This window comes from Schistocerca serialis, chromosome 2, assembly GCF_023864345.2.
Source record: "Schistocerca serialis cubense isolate TAMUIC-IGC-003099 chromosome 2, iqSchSeri2.2, whole genome shotgun sequence".
In the NCBI taxonomy this organism is placed as follows: domain Eukaryota; kingdom Metazoa; phylum Arthropoda; class Insecta; order Orthoptera; family Acrididae; genus Schistocerca; species Schistocerca serialis.
The window spans coordinates 1062077156-1062095634 of NC_064639.1; the positions used below are offsets into that span (position 1 = coordinate 1062077156).

Below are 18479 nucleotides of genomic sequence, written 5' to 3' on the forward strand. Positions count from 1 at the left end.
ACACAGAATTACAATGTGTTACAATAACGTAACAGTACGAAATGTAATAGAAATAAAACCACCATTACATAGAACAATTGGATTTATTGTTTTTACTACGATAAGTATCGGTACGGTACCATTAGCGTTAACTGGACACACAAACGGAACTTTGCAAGTTTGTAAGGAAGAGCTTGTGAGGACTAATATCGTAAGACGATAATTTTAAACAGTAATTGACTGACGACAACTCGCACAGGGGAAAACAGTCATCATTCTCATTTTATCCTCGTTCACAACTAGTTGTTTACAGACTATTAACGTAGATGTAAGTGCAGTGCGCAGCCGAAATCGTAACCATAAATAGATTTTATATGGTTGGCAAACAGCATCCATTTCCTCGTAGACAATATGAATTTTAGTCTGCAAATCACACCAAAATGCAGCTCGATACTAAATACATACTGTACTTGAACAGTTGCTACAATGTTTCAACCCTTGTGTGAACAGTGAAGGGCAACACAAATGTCACGAATTGCAACGTGCTGGGTATGTGCCATAACGTGAGATTTAGGCACTTCTAGACTACGATTTGAGTGGGTAAGTTGTAAATATCTTCTGACTGAAACAGGAAACAGCAAACTCTTTTTATGTTCAACAGATGGTAGAGGAACGAGGGGACTTCCCCTGGCGATTGTGAGCTAGAAGTGTTTTGCGCAAGTCAGGATTCCTCATTGAGCCCGTAAACGTGTCGTGTGCAGTGTTTTCAACGAAATAGGACTGTAATAATTTGAGGTCAGTAAAAATAACAATACTACAATATGCAGGCGGATAGTCAATCACTCCCCCAGGAAGCCGACGAACTCAGTGGTCTTATACGTACACTACAGTAAGTACTGATGCTGCAAACCGTACACGGCTAGTCACAAGAAAGTATTAAGTACCGGTAGACGAAATTATTTCCTTGCAGTTATTACGGTTTGCAAGGAAGACATTCGTGAACTCGAACTAGTGCTTTGTGCTAAAATACACATATTCTCTGCATCAAAGTAGAAGCAAAGGTGCGTTCCTGCTATCAACTGTGACGTAATATGCTGATTTTGTGATGAAAGCTGCATGTTGATTTAGTGTCACAGCGAAGTGACAGAAACGAAGGCCATCTCCGAGGGCGGTTCTGTCGTGAAGGCACTACCCAATCCACGATTGACCGATTCGTCACTTTTAGTCATTAATGGAAGTAAAGGGTACTCCAATCTTGTATCTTGCAAAGGTCGCGCTGTATTTTCTTACAGGTATCGAATGTAGCTTTCTGCTCAACGATTAAAAAAGCAATAATATGGTATCACAAAGTATTTCGGAAACCTCCTATAAGAAGGAAATTCTACGTGAAGTTATGTGCAGTTCTTAGTCGTCACTATAATTCAGAACAACTGTACGATACTATTTTATCATTATGGTATAAATCATTCGAACTTCCGACATAAGCGAACAAATAGGACAATACTCTTTCATTTGATTTAATTTTTTAGTTGGTCCTGTCGATTACATATTGTACAAAGGGTGAACTAGTAATATATGACAAGTAAAGTGAAATAATACAAAATTATGTGAACAGTTTATACATCATACAAATACTTATTTTCTGTGAAACATCGGTTCCAGACAATATTACAGCCAGCATTTTACTGGTATAAGATCAAGTGAATTTTTAAAACAGAAGACGGAATGGAAGTACACATTTTTATCTCAGAACGATAAATAAATTTATATTTAAATTAAAATACAAAATTGTTATCTTTGTCGCACAAATAAGTTCAAGTGAATACTTATTAGTGTAGAATAAATCGCAGTACACATTTTAAACTGTGATACAAACAAATATACATTTTATCATTATAATTTATGTTAAGAACACACAATTTTGTCTGCATGACATAAGTGAGGACTTTCTTTTAAGAGTGTTTTTTTTAATTTTTATTTATTTATTTAATCTGAATGGTTTTCCCTCTTTTTTCTCAAAAGGATGCCTTATTACTCTAGGAATTCATTCATTTTATAAAAAGTTTTTTTTTATCTGAGGAATGTTTTTAGTTTCCTTTGGAATATCTGTATGTTGCTTGTTGTATACTTTTATTCCTGACTCACTCACACCCCTATGGATTTTTGTGATAGTTTCAGAGTCTTGGGGGAAATTTTTCCCCTGTCTTGTCTTATGATTGTGAATGCCACAGTTTTCCTGGAATAATTCCTTGTTGCTGGCTATAGTGAATATATGTATTGATCTGTAACAGTAAATATCCTGAGTCTTAAAGAGATTTCTGCAGGATGTTCTGTTAGAGAACCCACATATTAACCTCACTGTTTGTTTTTGTAGTTTGAAGACTCCAGTACATTTCCCCAAAAGATAATACCACAGGAAAGTATAGAATGGAAATATGCAAAGTACAACAAAAGCAAAATCTCTCTGCCAAAAAGGTGAGAAATAATTCTCAGGGCAAAACATGCTGTGCTAAGTTTCTTGACCAGTTGATCACTTTGTCTTTCCATCTTTGCTGGTCTTTTGTATGTGTGGTTTCATAATTTTTTTGCATGTTGACCTCCACTTCAGGAACCTGGAGTTCTTTTATTTACTGTCTGAAACTGTATAATGTTACTTTTGAAAAATTTGGGTTAGGCTATTCGCTGTGAACCATTTGTGTACTTGGTTGGTGACTGTCAGGGCTATACCCTGCATTGCAGCGTTGGGACCCTTGATCAGAATACTCGTATCATTTACAAACATAACTATATTTGCTCATCATTAATTGTAACTAGTAGATCATTAATGTTGACAGAGAGATCGAATTCTTTGGGACTCTCTATTTTACATTTCCCCAGTCTGTGTTTACTGTTACACCTTCCTCCATAAAGGTAACTCACTGCTTCCTGTTGTGTAGATAAGACTCCAGCCATGTCAAAGGTTTGTCTTTGATGCTGTAGTGTGGAAGTTTTTTACCAGTGTGTTATGATGTGCACAATCAAAAGCTTTAGCAGGGTCACAGAAGCTGTCCATTGGATACTTTCTGAGATTTAACTCACGTAGAGTTTCATCTGTTAGGCTAAATATGGCTCTCTCTGTTGGTAATCACTTATGAAAGGCAAATTGTGTATGTGTCATATGGTCATAAATGTTCTTTTCCACATTTGTATTTTTTTGGTGCAGTGGTTCATGTGGCACACCATTGGAACAAGAATCAAAGTCCTACATTTTCCGTGCCATATCTTGTTCATTTCATATGATTTTTCACATGAGTTTCTGTAAAATAAAATAAGGAAATTGGTTTTCACAGGTAGTGTTTGTACAGATATGTACCTGTAATGTAGGACACATCATTGTGCTCACATTGTATTGTATTGTATTTTTATTGATCCAGGCAATCATAGTATTGTACAGCTGTACATATGATATTGGACAGGTCAAGAGAGCTATTTACAAGTAATTTTTACAAATTGATTTTTACATTATTTTATAGTAAGGAAATCATCTATCTTAAACAAAACAGTTACTAAAAATCATAGAATTGTAAGGTTGTACATACTATATTGGACAGGTCAAGAGAACATATTTGCAAATAATTTTTAATAAATTGATTTTACATTATTTTGCAATGAGGAAGTTTGCTATCTTTAACAAAACAGGAAATACAAATGTTGTATGGTAAAATACAAACAGCCAATACAACTGTAATAGTAAAGTAGACATTATATACATGTAACAGCTTGCATGGTAAATAATACCCAGCATGGTATATACATAATGCACAATGATTTGCAATACGTAATGGTGGCCATTACATGATGATGTACAGTACCAAGATTCAAAGACTACAGTTTTGTTACATAATATTATCTTTGTTTGTACATGAGTGGCTCTAGTTTACTTTCTAATGCTAGTTTCTCTTAACGTGGTAAAAAATATTTGTCATTCACAGGGTGAACTTTTGCTCACTGTCTGATCATGTAATTGGCCACACTTTAGAATTCTTCTTCTTCTTCTTCTCTTTTTTTATTTTTTATTTATTTTTTAAAGGGTTGCAGTGAAATTCTTCTCAGGTTTGAAGTTTTGCAATTCTCGTGGCAATGCATGTATTGACTTGGTGCCAGAGTATTGAATCCCTTTTACAAAAATCTGTAGTGTGTGTGAAAGATGACGCAGTTACCTTCTACCCCAGGTGTTATGAAGATGGAAAGTCTTATTGGTCCTCAGTTTTGTGGGATCTTGTAATCCAGTCTCAGTGGCCTTAGATATATAGGGCCTATATGGATACACAAAATATTGAGGTCTTTGAAATGATTTTCACAAGACTTATTTTTTTTGGTCCTTTCCAAATGTAATTAAGATGTCTTTTTTCTGTAGTATGAATATTCTTTTCATTATTTTGATGGTAGAATTCCCCTGTATGGTGGTTCCGTATAGCATATATGGCTCAAAAAGTCCATGTTAGAGACTGCTTAAGAGGTCTTTATGTGTATACTGTGCCAGTTGTTTCATTATAGACATCACTGAGTCCTCAGTCCTTTTTCATACACAAAAATGTTGATGTGTTTCTCTTTTTGTTTATTGCTGAAAACCATATGTATAGTGTTTTTCTTTTCAGTTTGGCCTGATAATTAGCTCATTTTCCATGACTCATTATGTTGTATTATTGACAGATTTGAAAATATTTTGCTAAAGTTCCTCAAAATTGTTGGCCACATTTAGCAGGTTCATGTCATCTGCATATAGTATCTTATTTTCATTTTCATATTTGTATACACTATTTTCATATAAATTGAACAGAATGAGTCCCATTACAGATCGTTGAAGTACACCATACTATAATGCTTCTTACTTCTGAATTGTATAAGTTTTCATTGGTCACTTACTGCCTCCTCTTACTGATATATGAAGTTATCCAATCTACTGCATGGCCATAAATACCAGTATTCCCTATTTTCCTTACCAGGACTGCATGATTAATTGTGTCAAGTTCAGATTACAGAATAGAAGAAAGCAAGAGAAACTACTGTTTTAGCTGCACTTTTTGGAACAGTCTGTGCAAAGAACCAGTCATTTCTGCAAATATACTAGGAAATATTTGGAAAATAACTTCCTTTATTTTACAATAGAACCACATGTATTAAAATCTACTGTTGATTGTGCACTTAATGCTAAAATTTGTAATGATATGCTGTGCAGATAGAACTGTGTTGATGTATTATCTACACTCTTTAGTTACTGGCATTGTTTTGATGGGCCGCCTTCGAAAGTAAGTTTGAAGATGATGCATGTTCTAGACAACTCAATGTAAAAAACAGCACCTTGTTATTTTGTGGTATCTGTCATACTAGTAAGCAGCACTGGTATGTTGATTTTGCATGTGATAAGGATGTAAATAGAGGGAATGGATGAGAATTCTATAGAAATAAAGTAATGCCACACTGAACTTGGGAACTGAGCATGAATCAGTGAATTGGGCAGATGTTCAAAATGTTTGGTTTACGTACTGGGAAAGAAAAATGAGCTGAGGGAGACCTTTTATTGGGCCTCTCAGACAGATAAGATTAAAATATTGCTCTCTGCACGTAAAAGCTGTTTCCAGAAACAGATAGACCAACATCTTAACATATTTAGCAAGATTAAAACATTGCTCTCTGCACATAACAGTTGTTTCCAGAAACAAATAGACCAACATCCTAACATATTTAGTAGTCTGGTAAAATAAGTTTCACTGTGGCAAAACACTGTGCAGTGTTTAGCAGTTGTCAATGAGACAGACCACACCATACTGTTCTTTACTATAAATAGCAAATGCAGTTCATTCATCATATTCTGTAGATTTCATTCATTAACATCTCAAAGCTATTCATTGAAACATGATGGTACATAATACTGTTTGGTGATTCGAGTTAAATGTGACTTTGTAAATTAGCAACTAAGAGTAAGTGTACTGGAAAGTGAGTATAATACTAAAGTAAAAGTAAACATAATACCAAAATCCATAAAGGGGCATTTGCAAGATTTGCTGCTGTGTAATTTCTACGTAATACTAGAACTGCAAACTGTGTGAAGAAACTTTAACAGTTAGTGAATATGACATTCTAAAGACATGGTGAAGGAACATGGCACATGTAATGTAATGGATCTGGTTCTCAGGCTTCATTTTAGAAGTGTCATTACTTTACAGAAGTGTTACGTGCCGAGGCACTTATGTTTTTGCCTATAACTTGTTAACATATCTCATGCCTGATGTAGAGGCACTTAGTACATCATTATTTTGATTTTTAAACATTTTTGGAAGGTGAATATCAACAGCTGTGTGTGCTCTTGGTATTAGTATGTTTGCTTCTAAAAGTTCGGTGTCATATATTGATATTCATGACATGCCCTACACTTTCATTATCCACTATATCACATCACTGTTTGTTGATCCTCCTATTACATTACATTTATCATTTTCCATGGATCTCTTGGAGAGGAGTCTCTGGGATGTGTAAGTCAAAGGTTTTTGAGCTATAATCCTTGTGAAATATTCATTAGATTAGATTATTACTTGTTCCATAGATCATGAATACAGCTCTTCGTAATGATGTGGAATGTGTCACGTAAATAAAAGGTGTCTATACAAGATATTACATTACACAAAAATTACAAGACACTCAATATTTTTACTTCTTTTTTCTTTTTTTGTGGGGGTTGGGAAATTACCCACTTACTATATCCAAAAATTCATCTAATGAGTAGAAGGAGTTGCCATTAAGAAATTCTTTTAATTTCCTTTTAAATGCTATATGGCTATCTGTCAGACTTTTGATGCTATTAGGTAGTGTGACCAAAGACTTTTGTGGCAGCATAATTTACCCCCTTCTGAGCAAAAGTTAGATTTAACCTTGAATAGTCAAGATCATCCTTTCTCCTAGTGTTGTAGCCATGTACACTGCTATTACTTTTGAGTTCGTTCAGATTGTTAATAACAAATTTCATAAGTGAATATATATATTGTGAGGCTACAGTGAAGATCTCTAGCTCTTTAAATAAGTGTCTGCAGGATGATCTTGGGTGAGCTCCAGCAATTATTCTGATTACATGCTTTTGTGCAATGAACACTCTTTTACTCAGTGATGAGTTACCCCAGAATATGATAACATACAAAAACAGAGAATGAAAATAGGTGTGGTAAGCTAATTTACTCAGATGTATATCGCCAAAATTTGCAATGTGCAATGACCCTAATAGCATAAGTATCTGAACTCAAACGTTTCAGCAGATCCTCAGTGTGTTTTTTCCAGTTAAACCCCTCATTCAGTGCATACACCTAGAAATTTTGAATATTCTACCTTAGCTTCCGATTTCTGATCAAAGTCTATATTTATTAATGGTGTCATTCCATTTACTGTGTGGAACTGTATATACTGTGTTTTGTCAAAGTTTAACGAGAGCCCATTTGCAGAGAACCACTTAATGATTTTCTGAAAAACATCGTTTACAATTTCACCAGTTAATTCTTGTCTGCTGGGTGTGATAGCTATACTTGTATCATCGGCAGAAAGTACCAGCTTTGCATCTTCGTGAATGTAGAATGGCAAGTCATTAATATATATTAACAAAAGCAGAGGACCCAAGACCGAACCTTGCTGCACCCCAGTCTTGATTGTTCCCCAATTGGAGAAATCACCAGTTTTTTGGATATTATGTGAACTGTTTATTTCAACTTTCTGCACTCTTCCAGTTAGGTATGATTTAAACCATTTGAGCACTGTCCCATTCATACCACAGTACTTGAGCATATCTAGAAGTATTCCATGATTTACACAATCAAAAGCCTTTGATAGATCACAAAAAATCCCAACGGGTGACTTCCGGTTACTCAGAGCATTTAATATTTCATTAGTGAAAGTATATATAGCATTTTCCGTTGAAAACCCCTTCTGGAAACCAAACTGACATTTTGTTAAAATTTTATTTTTACAAAGGTGTGAAGCTACTCTTCAATACATTACTTTTTCAAGAATTTTGGATAAGGCAGTCAGAAGAGAGATTGGGCGGTAGATGTTGACATCAGACGTATCCCCTTTTTTATGCAGTGGCTTAACAATGGCATACTTCAGTCTATCTGGGAAAATACCCTGCTTCAGAGAGCTATTACATATGCGGCTAAGAATCCCACGTTTTTCTTGGGAACAAGCTTTTATTATCCTGCTGGAAATGCCATCAATTCCATGTGAGCTTTTATTCTTGAGAGAGTTTATAATTTTCCTAATTTCAGAAGGAGAGGTGGGTGGAATTTCAGTTGTATCAAATGGTGTGGGTAAGGCCTCTTCCATTAACTGCCTTGCTTCTTCTAATGAACTTTTTCAAGAATTTTGGATAAGGCAGTCAGAAGAGAGATTGGACGGTAGATGTTGACATCAGACGTATCCCCTTTTTTATGCAGTGGCTTAACAATGGCATACTTCAGTCTATCTGGGAAAATACCCTGCTTCAGAGAGCTATTACATATGTGGCTAAGAATCCCACTTATTTTATGGGAACAAGCTTTTACTATCCTGCTGGAAATGCCATCAATTCCATGTGCACTTTTATCCTTGAGAGAGTTTATAATTTTCCTAATTTCAGAAGGAGAGGTGGGTGGAATTTCAGTTGTATCAAATGGTGTGGGTAAGGCCTCTTCCATTAACTGCCTTGCTTCTTCTAATGAACATTTAGATCCTATTTTCTCTACAACATTTAAAAAATGATTATTCAAAATGTTTTCGACTTCCGGCTTGTTTTTTATCAAGGTTCCATTCGCTCTGATGGTGATGCCATCATTCTGTACTCTTGGTTGCCCTGTCTCACTTGTAATAATATTCCAAATTGTTTTGATTTTGTTATCAGAGGTATTAATCTCAGACATGATGCACATGCTTCTGGACTTTTTAATAACCTTTCTTAATGTAGCACAGTAGTTTTTATAATATTTGGCTGTTTCTGGGTCATTATTCTTTCTTGTTGTTAGATACAGTTCCCTTTTGTGGTTACAAGATATTTTCATTCCTTTAGTAAGCCAAGGTTTTTTGCGTGGTTTCTTATAATTAGATTTAACTACTTTCTTGGGGAAACAGTTTTCAAATTCTCTTACAAGTGTATCATGAAATAAGTTATATTTTAAATTAGCATCGGGTTCCTTGTACGCCTCATTCCAGTCTAACTGCTGAAGATTTTCTCTGAAATTTCTAATTGTTGAGTCATTAATTGAACGCACAACTTTGGAGGGTAGTTTTGAATTACTGAATGGAGCTATGTCATATACCGTAACTAGCTGAGCATCATGATCAGAAAGGCCATTCCCAACAGGACAAGAATTTATGTTTTTAAACCTATCTTGGTCCATAAAAGTGTTATCTATCAATGTGCTGCTGTCCTTTACTACCCAAGTAGGAAAATTAATGACAGGTGTCAAATTGAAAGAACCGAGCAAGACTTCCAGGTCATTCTTCCTGTTACACTCATTCAGTGAATCAGCATTGAAGTCCCCACAAATAGTAATTTGCTTTCCCCTATCTGACAGATAGTACAACAAGGCAACCAAGTTTTCCAGGAATAAATGAAAGTTTCCTGAAGTGGACCTATATACTGTTACAATTTTAAAAGAGTCCTCCTTCAGTTTAAGTTGACAGGCACATGCTTCTATATGTTGCTCTAGACAACACTTTTTTGTATCTAAGCTCAATAGAGTAGAAGGAGGTGGCCAGCAGGAAGTTCTTTAATCCACTCTGAAACTGATCTTTATCACTTACAAGACCTTTGATATGCTCTGGTAAGTTATTGAATATATGAGTACCCATGTATTTGACTCCTTTTTGTACTAATGTTAAGCTTTTATAGTCCTTATACAGATTGTTTTTGGTTCTGGTATTATAATCATGTTTTGCACTATTTCGTGTGAAAAGAGACAGGTTGCTGATCTAAATGATTAATGGAAAATCTCATATAAAGATGTGAAACAAATACTAACAAAGAGATAGAGGGGCTGGCCAGTACTTACCTCAGCTGAGTACAGCCGATAGATACACATAAAACAGAACTGAAAATTTACATTCCTAGCTTTCGGAACAAATGTTCCTTCATCGGGGAGGAGAGAGGGGAAAGAAAGGGAAGAAGGGAAAGGAGGTGAGTAACTGAATCTCCTTTCCCTTCTTCCCTTTCTTTCCCCTCTCTCCTCCCCGATGAAGGAACATTTGTTCCAAAAGCTAGGAACGTAAATTTTCAGTTCTGTTTTATGTGTATCTATCGGCTGTACTGAGCTGAGGTAAGAGACATGTTGGAAATGACAAAGGACATCAATGAGTATATGTACTGAGAAGTAGTAGTTAGAATACCAAGTTTCTTAAATAGGTCTCTGCATGATGATCTAGGGCTGACACCAGATATAATTCTAATGACTCGTTTCTGAATTTTGAAAATGTTCTCTTTGTAAGAAGAGTTTCGCCAAAAGATGGTTCCATTACTCATTAGTGAATGGAAGTAGGCCGAATAAACTAACTTCTTCATTTTTAAATCACCTGTTTCTGCTGTCATGCATACTGCAAATGTAGCTGAACTAAGGCGTTGCATTAAGTCTAGGGTGTGATTTTCCAATTTAGGTTGTGGTCAATTTGTAGCCCTAAAAATCTGACAGTGTCTACAGCTTTAATTTCATTGTTTGAATACATTATACTTATAAGATCAGGTATTCTTTGTGAGGTACTAAACTGTATGTACTGGGTCTTGTCAAAATTTAGTGACAATCCATTTGCTGTGAACCACCCATTGATACTTACAAATATTTCATTAGCTGATTGCTCAGTGAAATCACGGGTGATGTGTATCATCTGCAAATAAGACAAAATTTGCATTTTGTGGCACTGCTTATGGAAGATCACTTATATATAATAGGAACAACAAGGGACCTAAAATAGAGCCCTGGGGCACCCCTTGTCTTGTAGTTTCATATTTTGAATGACTATTGTTGTATGGTAAGCCTGATACAAACATATTCAATTCAATTCAATTTTTATTATCACATAACATGCCTTATACAATCAAAGATTGTGACATAGATGACTTGTCAGTTTTTACACTATATATAACAATACTAAAAATAGACAATAAACTAATAATATACATGGTGTAACATCTTCAAAGAGGTATTTTAATTACAATTATAATGCATTGTTACCATTCATGAAATCTTCTACACTATAGTAACATTTATCTTTCAGATATTTTTCCAGGTCTCTTTTGGTGCCTTTTATATTTGGGTCATCCATATCTTTCCATATTTTATTTACAAATTTCATGCCCATATAGTATGGGGTTTTTTCATATGATTTTAAACGGTGGGTAGGTAACATGTAGCTCGTTTTATGTCTTGTATCATATTGATGCAAGAAGAAGTTGCCCTCAAAAAGTTGTGGGTTTCTTTTCGTGAAAGTGAGAGTTTCATACATGTATATGCTTGGAATGCTCATTAGATCCAGTTTTACAAATAAAGGTTTGCAGTGTTGCTTTGGTTTGGCTCCCACCATTGCTCGGATGATTCTTTTTTGTAGTCTAAAAGCTCTAAGTAAATTTGTTTTTTCAGACCCCCAGGAAATTATACTATACCTAATGACTGAAACAAAATATGCATTATATACAGTTTTTCTTACAGCTAAATCAGTAATACTATACAAGATATTCATAATATATACAAGGCTATTCAGTCGACCCAGTATGTTATCCACATGGCGACTCCATAACAGGTTTTTATTGACTAACACGCCAAGGAATTTGACCCAGTCTGCAGTCTCTAATTTTTTGTCCATATACCTTATTTCACTTATAGACTGTGCAGATTGTTTTGTGGTAAAATGAACAATTTCTGTTTTCGTAAAATTTAATGTCAAGTTATTGTTTTTGACCCATGCCTCCACTTCCCCAAGTGTTTGTTCAATATGACGAATTAGGTCCACCTCATTTTTACAACAGACTACAGCTGTTGAGTCATCTGCATAGAGGATAGTATCAGACTGGACCTGACGTGGCATATCATTAATATAATATAGAAAAAGCAGTGGCCCTAATATTGAGCCTTGTGGAACACCTAATTGAGTGTTTTTCCAGCCAGAGAGAAATTTCTTGCCGTTGATGTTAATAAGTACTCTTTGTTTTCTGTTTGCCAAGTATGATGACATCCAGCTAAGAGATTTGCCTTGAAAACCATAGCGTGCCAATTTTTGGAGAAGCAGGTCATGATTTACTGTGTCGAAGGCTTTGGACAGGTCACAAAAGATGCCTGACACACACATTCTATCATCAAGACATCTGCTGACTTTTGTGACTAATTCATTTATTGCATGGATTGTGCTGCGGCCTTTTCTGAAACCATATTGATTGCCTAAGATAATGCTGTTAGATGAATTGTGATTTTCAATCTGATCACATGCAGCTCTTTCAAATATTTTTGAGAAAATTGGTAACAGTGAGATTGGCCTATAGTTGCCCAATTCATCTTGTTTGCCTTTTTTGTGTATGGGCCGAACTTCTGCATATTTTAATCGATCTGGGAAACATCCCTCATCAAATGATTGGTTGATTATGAAAGAGAGTGGATATGCAATACTGTGACGGACTATTTTTATTATTTCAGTGGGGACCTCATCCCACCCCGCAGATTTTGAATTTTTTAGGGACATTATGATTTTGATGACATCTGAGATGGAAACATGAGAAAACTTAAAACATGTGCAATTGCTATCTGTCATATTGGGCTTTGTATTTGGTGGTGAACAGTCACCAAATTTGTTACAATTTATGAAAAAGTCATTGAATGATTCACAAATGGCACTGGGTTCTGTAACAGCTCTACCATTAATCACTATTTTAGAAGGGCATTTTCTCTCTGCCTCACTGCCAACTTCACTTCTTATAACAGACCAAACAGCTTTTGATTTGTTTTTTGCATTTGTAATGAAGTCGTTTTCTTAGTTTAACTATTTTGTCAAATGTTTTTTTGTATGTGCTTACATACTTAAGAAATTGAGGGTTTCGATTTACTTTTGCCTCCATATGCAGTTTCCTCTTAGTAGCACTAGACACTCTAATTCCTTTTGTTACCCAGGATCTACTTTTTTGGGACCTGGTCCTCACTGTTACAAAAGGGAAGCATTCATTGAATACACCCAAGAATTCAGTTAAAAAGTTATTGTAATTGTCACTTGTGGAAGTGTGTTTGCTGACTGTCCACTTGGTTTGGCTTAGTTTTTTGCAAAATACTTCCACATTTTCTTGACTGAAATTCCTACATCTTTTTGTTGTGCAGACTGAATTTTGCTTCGGTAGTGATACAAATAGTGCTTTATGGTCTGATACTCCTAAATCTAGAAGAAATTTTTCTTTTACATAATAATTATAACTACTTACAATATTGTCAATACATGTTGCAGAGCTTGCTGTAATTCTTGTATACTGATCGAAATTGAGATTTAGCCCATTCACCGCTTTCTATTAAAAAGATAGGATGAGAGCCATGAGCCTGCTACTCCTTTTATCCCATAATATTTTAACTTTTGTATAAGGATATCATGCTTAACACAATCAAAAGCTTTAGCCAGATCACAAAATATTCCAAATGGTAATAACTTTTGATTTATTGATTCTAATATATCATCTGTAAAAGTTAATATAGCTTGATCAGTTGACAATCCTTTCCGAAATCCAACCTGATTGTGCATGAGAATATTTTTCTGTACTAAGTGTTTATAAAATGTATTATACATAACCCTTTCAAACACTTTTGAAAATATTGCCAATAATGAAATGAGGTGGAAGTTTTCCACTAATGATTTATTTGTCTCCTTTTTTGTGCAGTGGTTTGAGAATAGCATATTTAAGCCTATCTGGAAAAGTACCACTGTGGAGGGATTCATTACATAAGTAACTCAGTATGTCACAAAGTTCTGAGGAGCAACATTTAATTATAGTAGTACTGATTTCATCATAACCACTAGAACATTTGTTTTTAAGAGAGCTAATAATATTGAAAATCTCTTTCGGTGAGGTAGGATATAGTTGAATTTTGTTAAACTTCTGCGGAAATGCATTTTAAAAATATTTTAAGCTGCCTTCTGAGGATTTATGCAAACCTAAGTTGTCTGCTACTGAAAGGTAAAAGTTGTTGAAAGTGTCTGCAATTTTGGAGGTATCTCTAATCAACTCATTATTTACATTTAACATAATTTCCTCATTTGCCTGATTAGTTTTTCCTGTTTCATTTTTTACTATATTCCATATAGTTTTTTATCTTGTTATTAGAGGCATTTATTTTTACTTGAAAATAAATACGTTTTCAGGTTCTGATTACTTTGTTTAGAATTTTACAATATAATTTGTAATGTGATTTAGCCCTGTAGTCGTCGTTTTCCCTTGACATTAAGTATAGTCTTCTTTTTGTTTTGCAAGATACCTTTATTCCATTTGTAATCCAAGGTTTTGAAACAACCTATTTGCCTTGATCACTTTCTTAGGGCAGCAGTTTTCAGTGTGACCTATGACCACATTAGGGAAACAGTTATATTTTTCATTTACCCTGGGTGAATTGTACACATCTTTCCAGTCTGTATTCCTGAAACAGTTTTTTAAACCTTCAATTCCTGTTTCATTTAATATTCGTATAGTTTCCCACTTCCTTTTAGTAGTCGAATCAGACCTCACTATATTAAATGTAAGCAACTGGGCATCATGATCTGAAAGACCATTAAATATTGGATTTATACTATGATTTGCTAGTATGGTAGTATCTATGAAAATGTTATCAATAGCAGTGCTGCTGGTACCCATAACCCTGGTTGGAAACTGTACTAAGGGAATGAGATTATAAGAAGTGGTAAGAGACACTAGTATTGATCTTGAGTGACTATCCTCCAGAAAATTTAAATTAAAATCTCCACTTAGTATGAGTTCATGATTTTTAAAAGTTAAGAAATTTAATACTACATCAAGCTGTTTAATGAATAGCTGGAAATTATCAGGTGGAGCCCTGTATATTGTGACTATAATTATTTTTCTTTTGTGTGTTTGTACTTGTGTGGCACAGTCTTCAAAATGCTGATCACTACAGTATTTAAGAATGTCAGTGTTTTTATAATTGTAACCCTTTCTAATGTAAGTGGCAACTCCTCCCTTCTCCATCTCTTTTGCTTAACATTTTCAGATACATCTTCTTTCAATATTGAATGTGTAGATAATGAACTTCGTTTGTAGCTACGCTTCAATAGCTTAGCATCCCCCCATAAACTCAGACTGTTTGGTGAATTATTACACCTCAGATTATCTCCAGTCTTAACATTTAGCCTAAAGAAGTCTTAGAAACAGATTGCTGATGTTCGTCTAACGATATTGACTGCGTGATTATCTCTTGAGGCATATTTCCTATTTCACTCAGCACTTTATTTGCTTTCTCTAAAATCCCTTACAATGGTGAATCCTAATAGGCTGGTGCTCATTAGAAGGAGTCAGTTGCACTTGCAGTTGGTGGATTGGTTTCAGAATTAAAATAGACATGTTGTGAAGAAAGTTACACAAATTACAGTTGATTTGCTAAGTTTAAGCCTCCCTGTGCATTAGTCAAATTTTATTAGCGAATATTTTTTTGGGTATCCTTTTAGAGTTTGCTTCTTGAACTGCAACTTTGACAGCACACCTGAAACAACATTGTCAGGATATGTTTATGAAAAATAGCTCTTCTCTGATAATGTGTATTCCCTATCAATTGCTGGGAAAATTACAATATACAGTACAGTTTGCAAGTGTCATAAATATGAAAGTAATGTGCATTCATTCATTTATTCATATACTGTGTTCCTTAAATCACACCCCCACCCCTATAAACGATGGACCTTGCCCGAATGGGGCTGTGTGCATGCCTTAATAACACAGATAGCCATACTGCATGTGCAATCGCAACAGAAGGGTATCTGTGGGAAGACCAGACTAAACTGTGGTTTCTGAAGAGGGACGGTGGGCTTGTAAGTAGTTGCAGTGACAGCAGTTTGGATGAATGTCTGATCTTGCCTTGTAACATTAGCCAACATGTCCTTGCTGTGCTGCTACTCCAAGTGGTTGAAAGCACTTCTGGAGGTAAAATAGTTCTCCATTTGGATCTCCATGCAGATACTACTCAAGAGGATGTTATCCTCAAGAAAAGCAAAATTGGCATTATATCAAGCAGAGTGTGGTATGTTAGATACCTTAATTGAATACACAGGGCAGAGACTTCAAAAATGGAAATGTATGGTACAACAATTTTCTGCAAATGGTAATTAAAACTTAATTGAAATTAATAACAATGTGTTTTGCTCCCAGGATACATTTGAAGCATAATACATGATGAAAACAGAATTGTAGTAAAATGTCACAATACAGACACTCAACTGTCAGTTGTTTAACACATGATGATTGTGACCTCCTGGTTCTTGGATGAGTGGAAGGACTGAACCGGAGACTTCAAGGGTTCTATGACAAGCTAGGCTGCAATGTCCTGGACTTGCGCCACAGAGCTGTGAACTGTAGTGTCTCCCTAAATGCCCCAGTGTGCACCACATGTGAGGGGCTGCTACCCTGGTAGCTGTTTGTGTGTTGGGTGCACACAGATTTTATTTTAGATTAGGCAACTCTCCTTCCATTTGAGATAACAAGAGCTGTAGGCAACCCAGAACTTTAAGTGTAAGGTCCAAAAGAATGCTTCCTACAAGCAAGAGTATTAAAATCCTAATAGTTAACTGCCAAAGCACTCAAAGCAAAGTGCCAGAGCTGTAAGTGCTCCTGAAAAGCAGTGAAGCTCACATAGTACTAAGTACAGAAAGACCAAGCAAGGTGGCACAGTGGTTAGGAGACTGGAGTTGCATTCAGGAGGATGACTGTTCAAACCCGTGTCCGGCCATCCTGATTTAGATTTTCCGTGATTCCCTAAATTGCTTCAGGCAAGTGCTGGGATGGTTCCTTTGGAAGGGCATGACCAACTTCCTTCCCATCCTTCCCTAATCTGATGGGACTAATGACCTCACTGTTATACAGAGAATGCAAACTAAAACATCTTTAATTGCAAGATGCGTTGAATGATAACAGCGGAAACATTTTCTGTTGTAGTCTTTTAATTAACTGAGATAGTTAACCCTGAAGAACTGACACCCTAGAAAGTGCCATTGACTTCATGCTTAGCTAGCAGCTTAAGATGCAGTTCGTACCCAACAGTTAATCCTCTGGGAATATATAAAGTGGACATTGGTATTGGAGGGGGGGGGGGGCCTTAATAATAATGGTAGGAAAGTGAGGTAGAACTGGTACCACCAGAGTGACATAGCCCAGACTAGCCTAGACTAGTCTCTCCTAAGTATAAAAACGGATAATAAACGACATGGCAATAGAGTAAGGGTCGCAGGGGAGGGTATAAAAAATAACTGGAACAACATGTGACGGCAGCTGCCCACCGAGATCTCACCGGCAAAATGGGCCATTGCAGACAAGCCTCTCCAGTAGCATAAGAAGCTATGTCATTGAAAAGTCTTCCCTATTCCTCCTCATTTACTGTGAGGAAGAACAAATTTCTTTATACAGGTTAGCTAGCAGGTTGCCAGGTCAGAAGGGCTAAGGTAGTTGTTATACCCTGGAATCATCACAACAGATTGACTGACAGTAAAATAACAGATCTTTACTGTTCAACACCATTGCTGAATTCTCTATGAGAAGGGGGAAAACTCTGGTAGTCTGTTCACTGACATTAGCTTCTGATGCTACTGTACTTCTAAATGTAATTCCACAATATTACAAATTAAACATATTTGAAAGTGGTACACTTCTACCTGTATATCACACATATGACGTAACTTCAACTAGCTTCAAGGAAGGGACTGTCATGACCTTACACACTAGTACACTTGTCACATATGGTTAGCAATATAACAGGAAATAACGGACATAAAATGTGATAATTGTAGCACAAAATACTATCAAAATAGTAGGATAAGTGTAGCGTTGACACAGAGTAAAAAACTTGCATTGCAAAGTGACTTGATAAGCCAACTAACCATAGTAAACACTTCATTTTTTTTACCTCAGTCTGACACAGTTATTCTGTATTGCTGCTTTAAAGTGAATGGGCGACTGGATCTCAGTGCTGTAGTTCTTGAATAATGTTGAATATAGATTAACTTCTGTTAAATTTGTTACTTTCCTGTTCCTAATACATGTTGTTTGATCTCTGGGTGTAAATAGGTGTAAGATGACATTATAGTTCAATTCAGTGACATGGCAATTGGGATGGTTCCCCCTGATTTACCTGTAATGAAATACTGGCTCTCATAGTGTTGACTCATAGGTCTCATCGAACAGCAGTGGTCGTGGATGACTGGCTTACTTGCCTAGATAATATTTTTTATGTAATACACCCCCACTCCCCCCCTAAGAATTGGGTACAGTAGTC

General features: G+C 35.7%; 1 protein-coding gene across 2 annotated transcripts in view; it reads left to right on the forward strand.

Annotated features, from left to right (window-relative positions):
* Positions 1–659: 659 nt before the first annotated feature.
* The window catches only part of LOC126458513 (uncharacterized), a 199339-nt gene continuing 181519 nt past the window's right edge, over positions 660–18479 (forward strand). The window contains exon 1 of one of the 2 annotated variants that reach the window (XM_050095611.1): positions 660–868. In XM_050095611.1, coding sequence (XP_049951568.1) covers positions 801–868 — 68 coding nt within the window. In that variant the 5' untranslated portion in view covers positions 660–800. The remainder of the gene's footprint in view (positions 869–18479) is intronic. The other variant, XM_050095610.1, reaches the window with a different exon arrangement.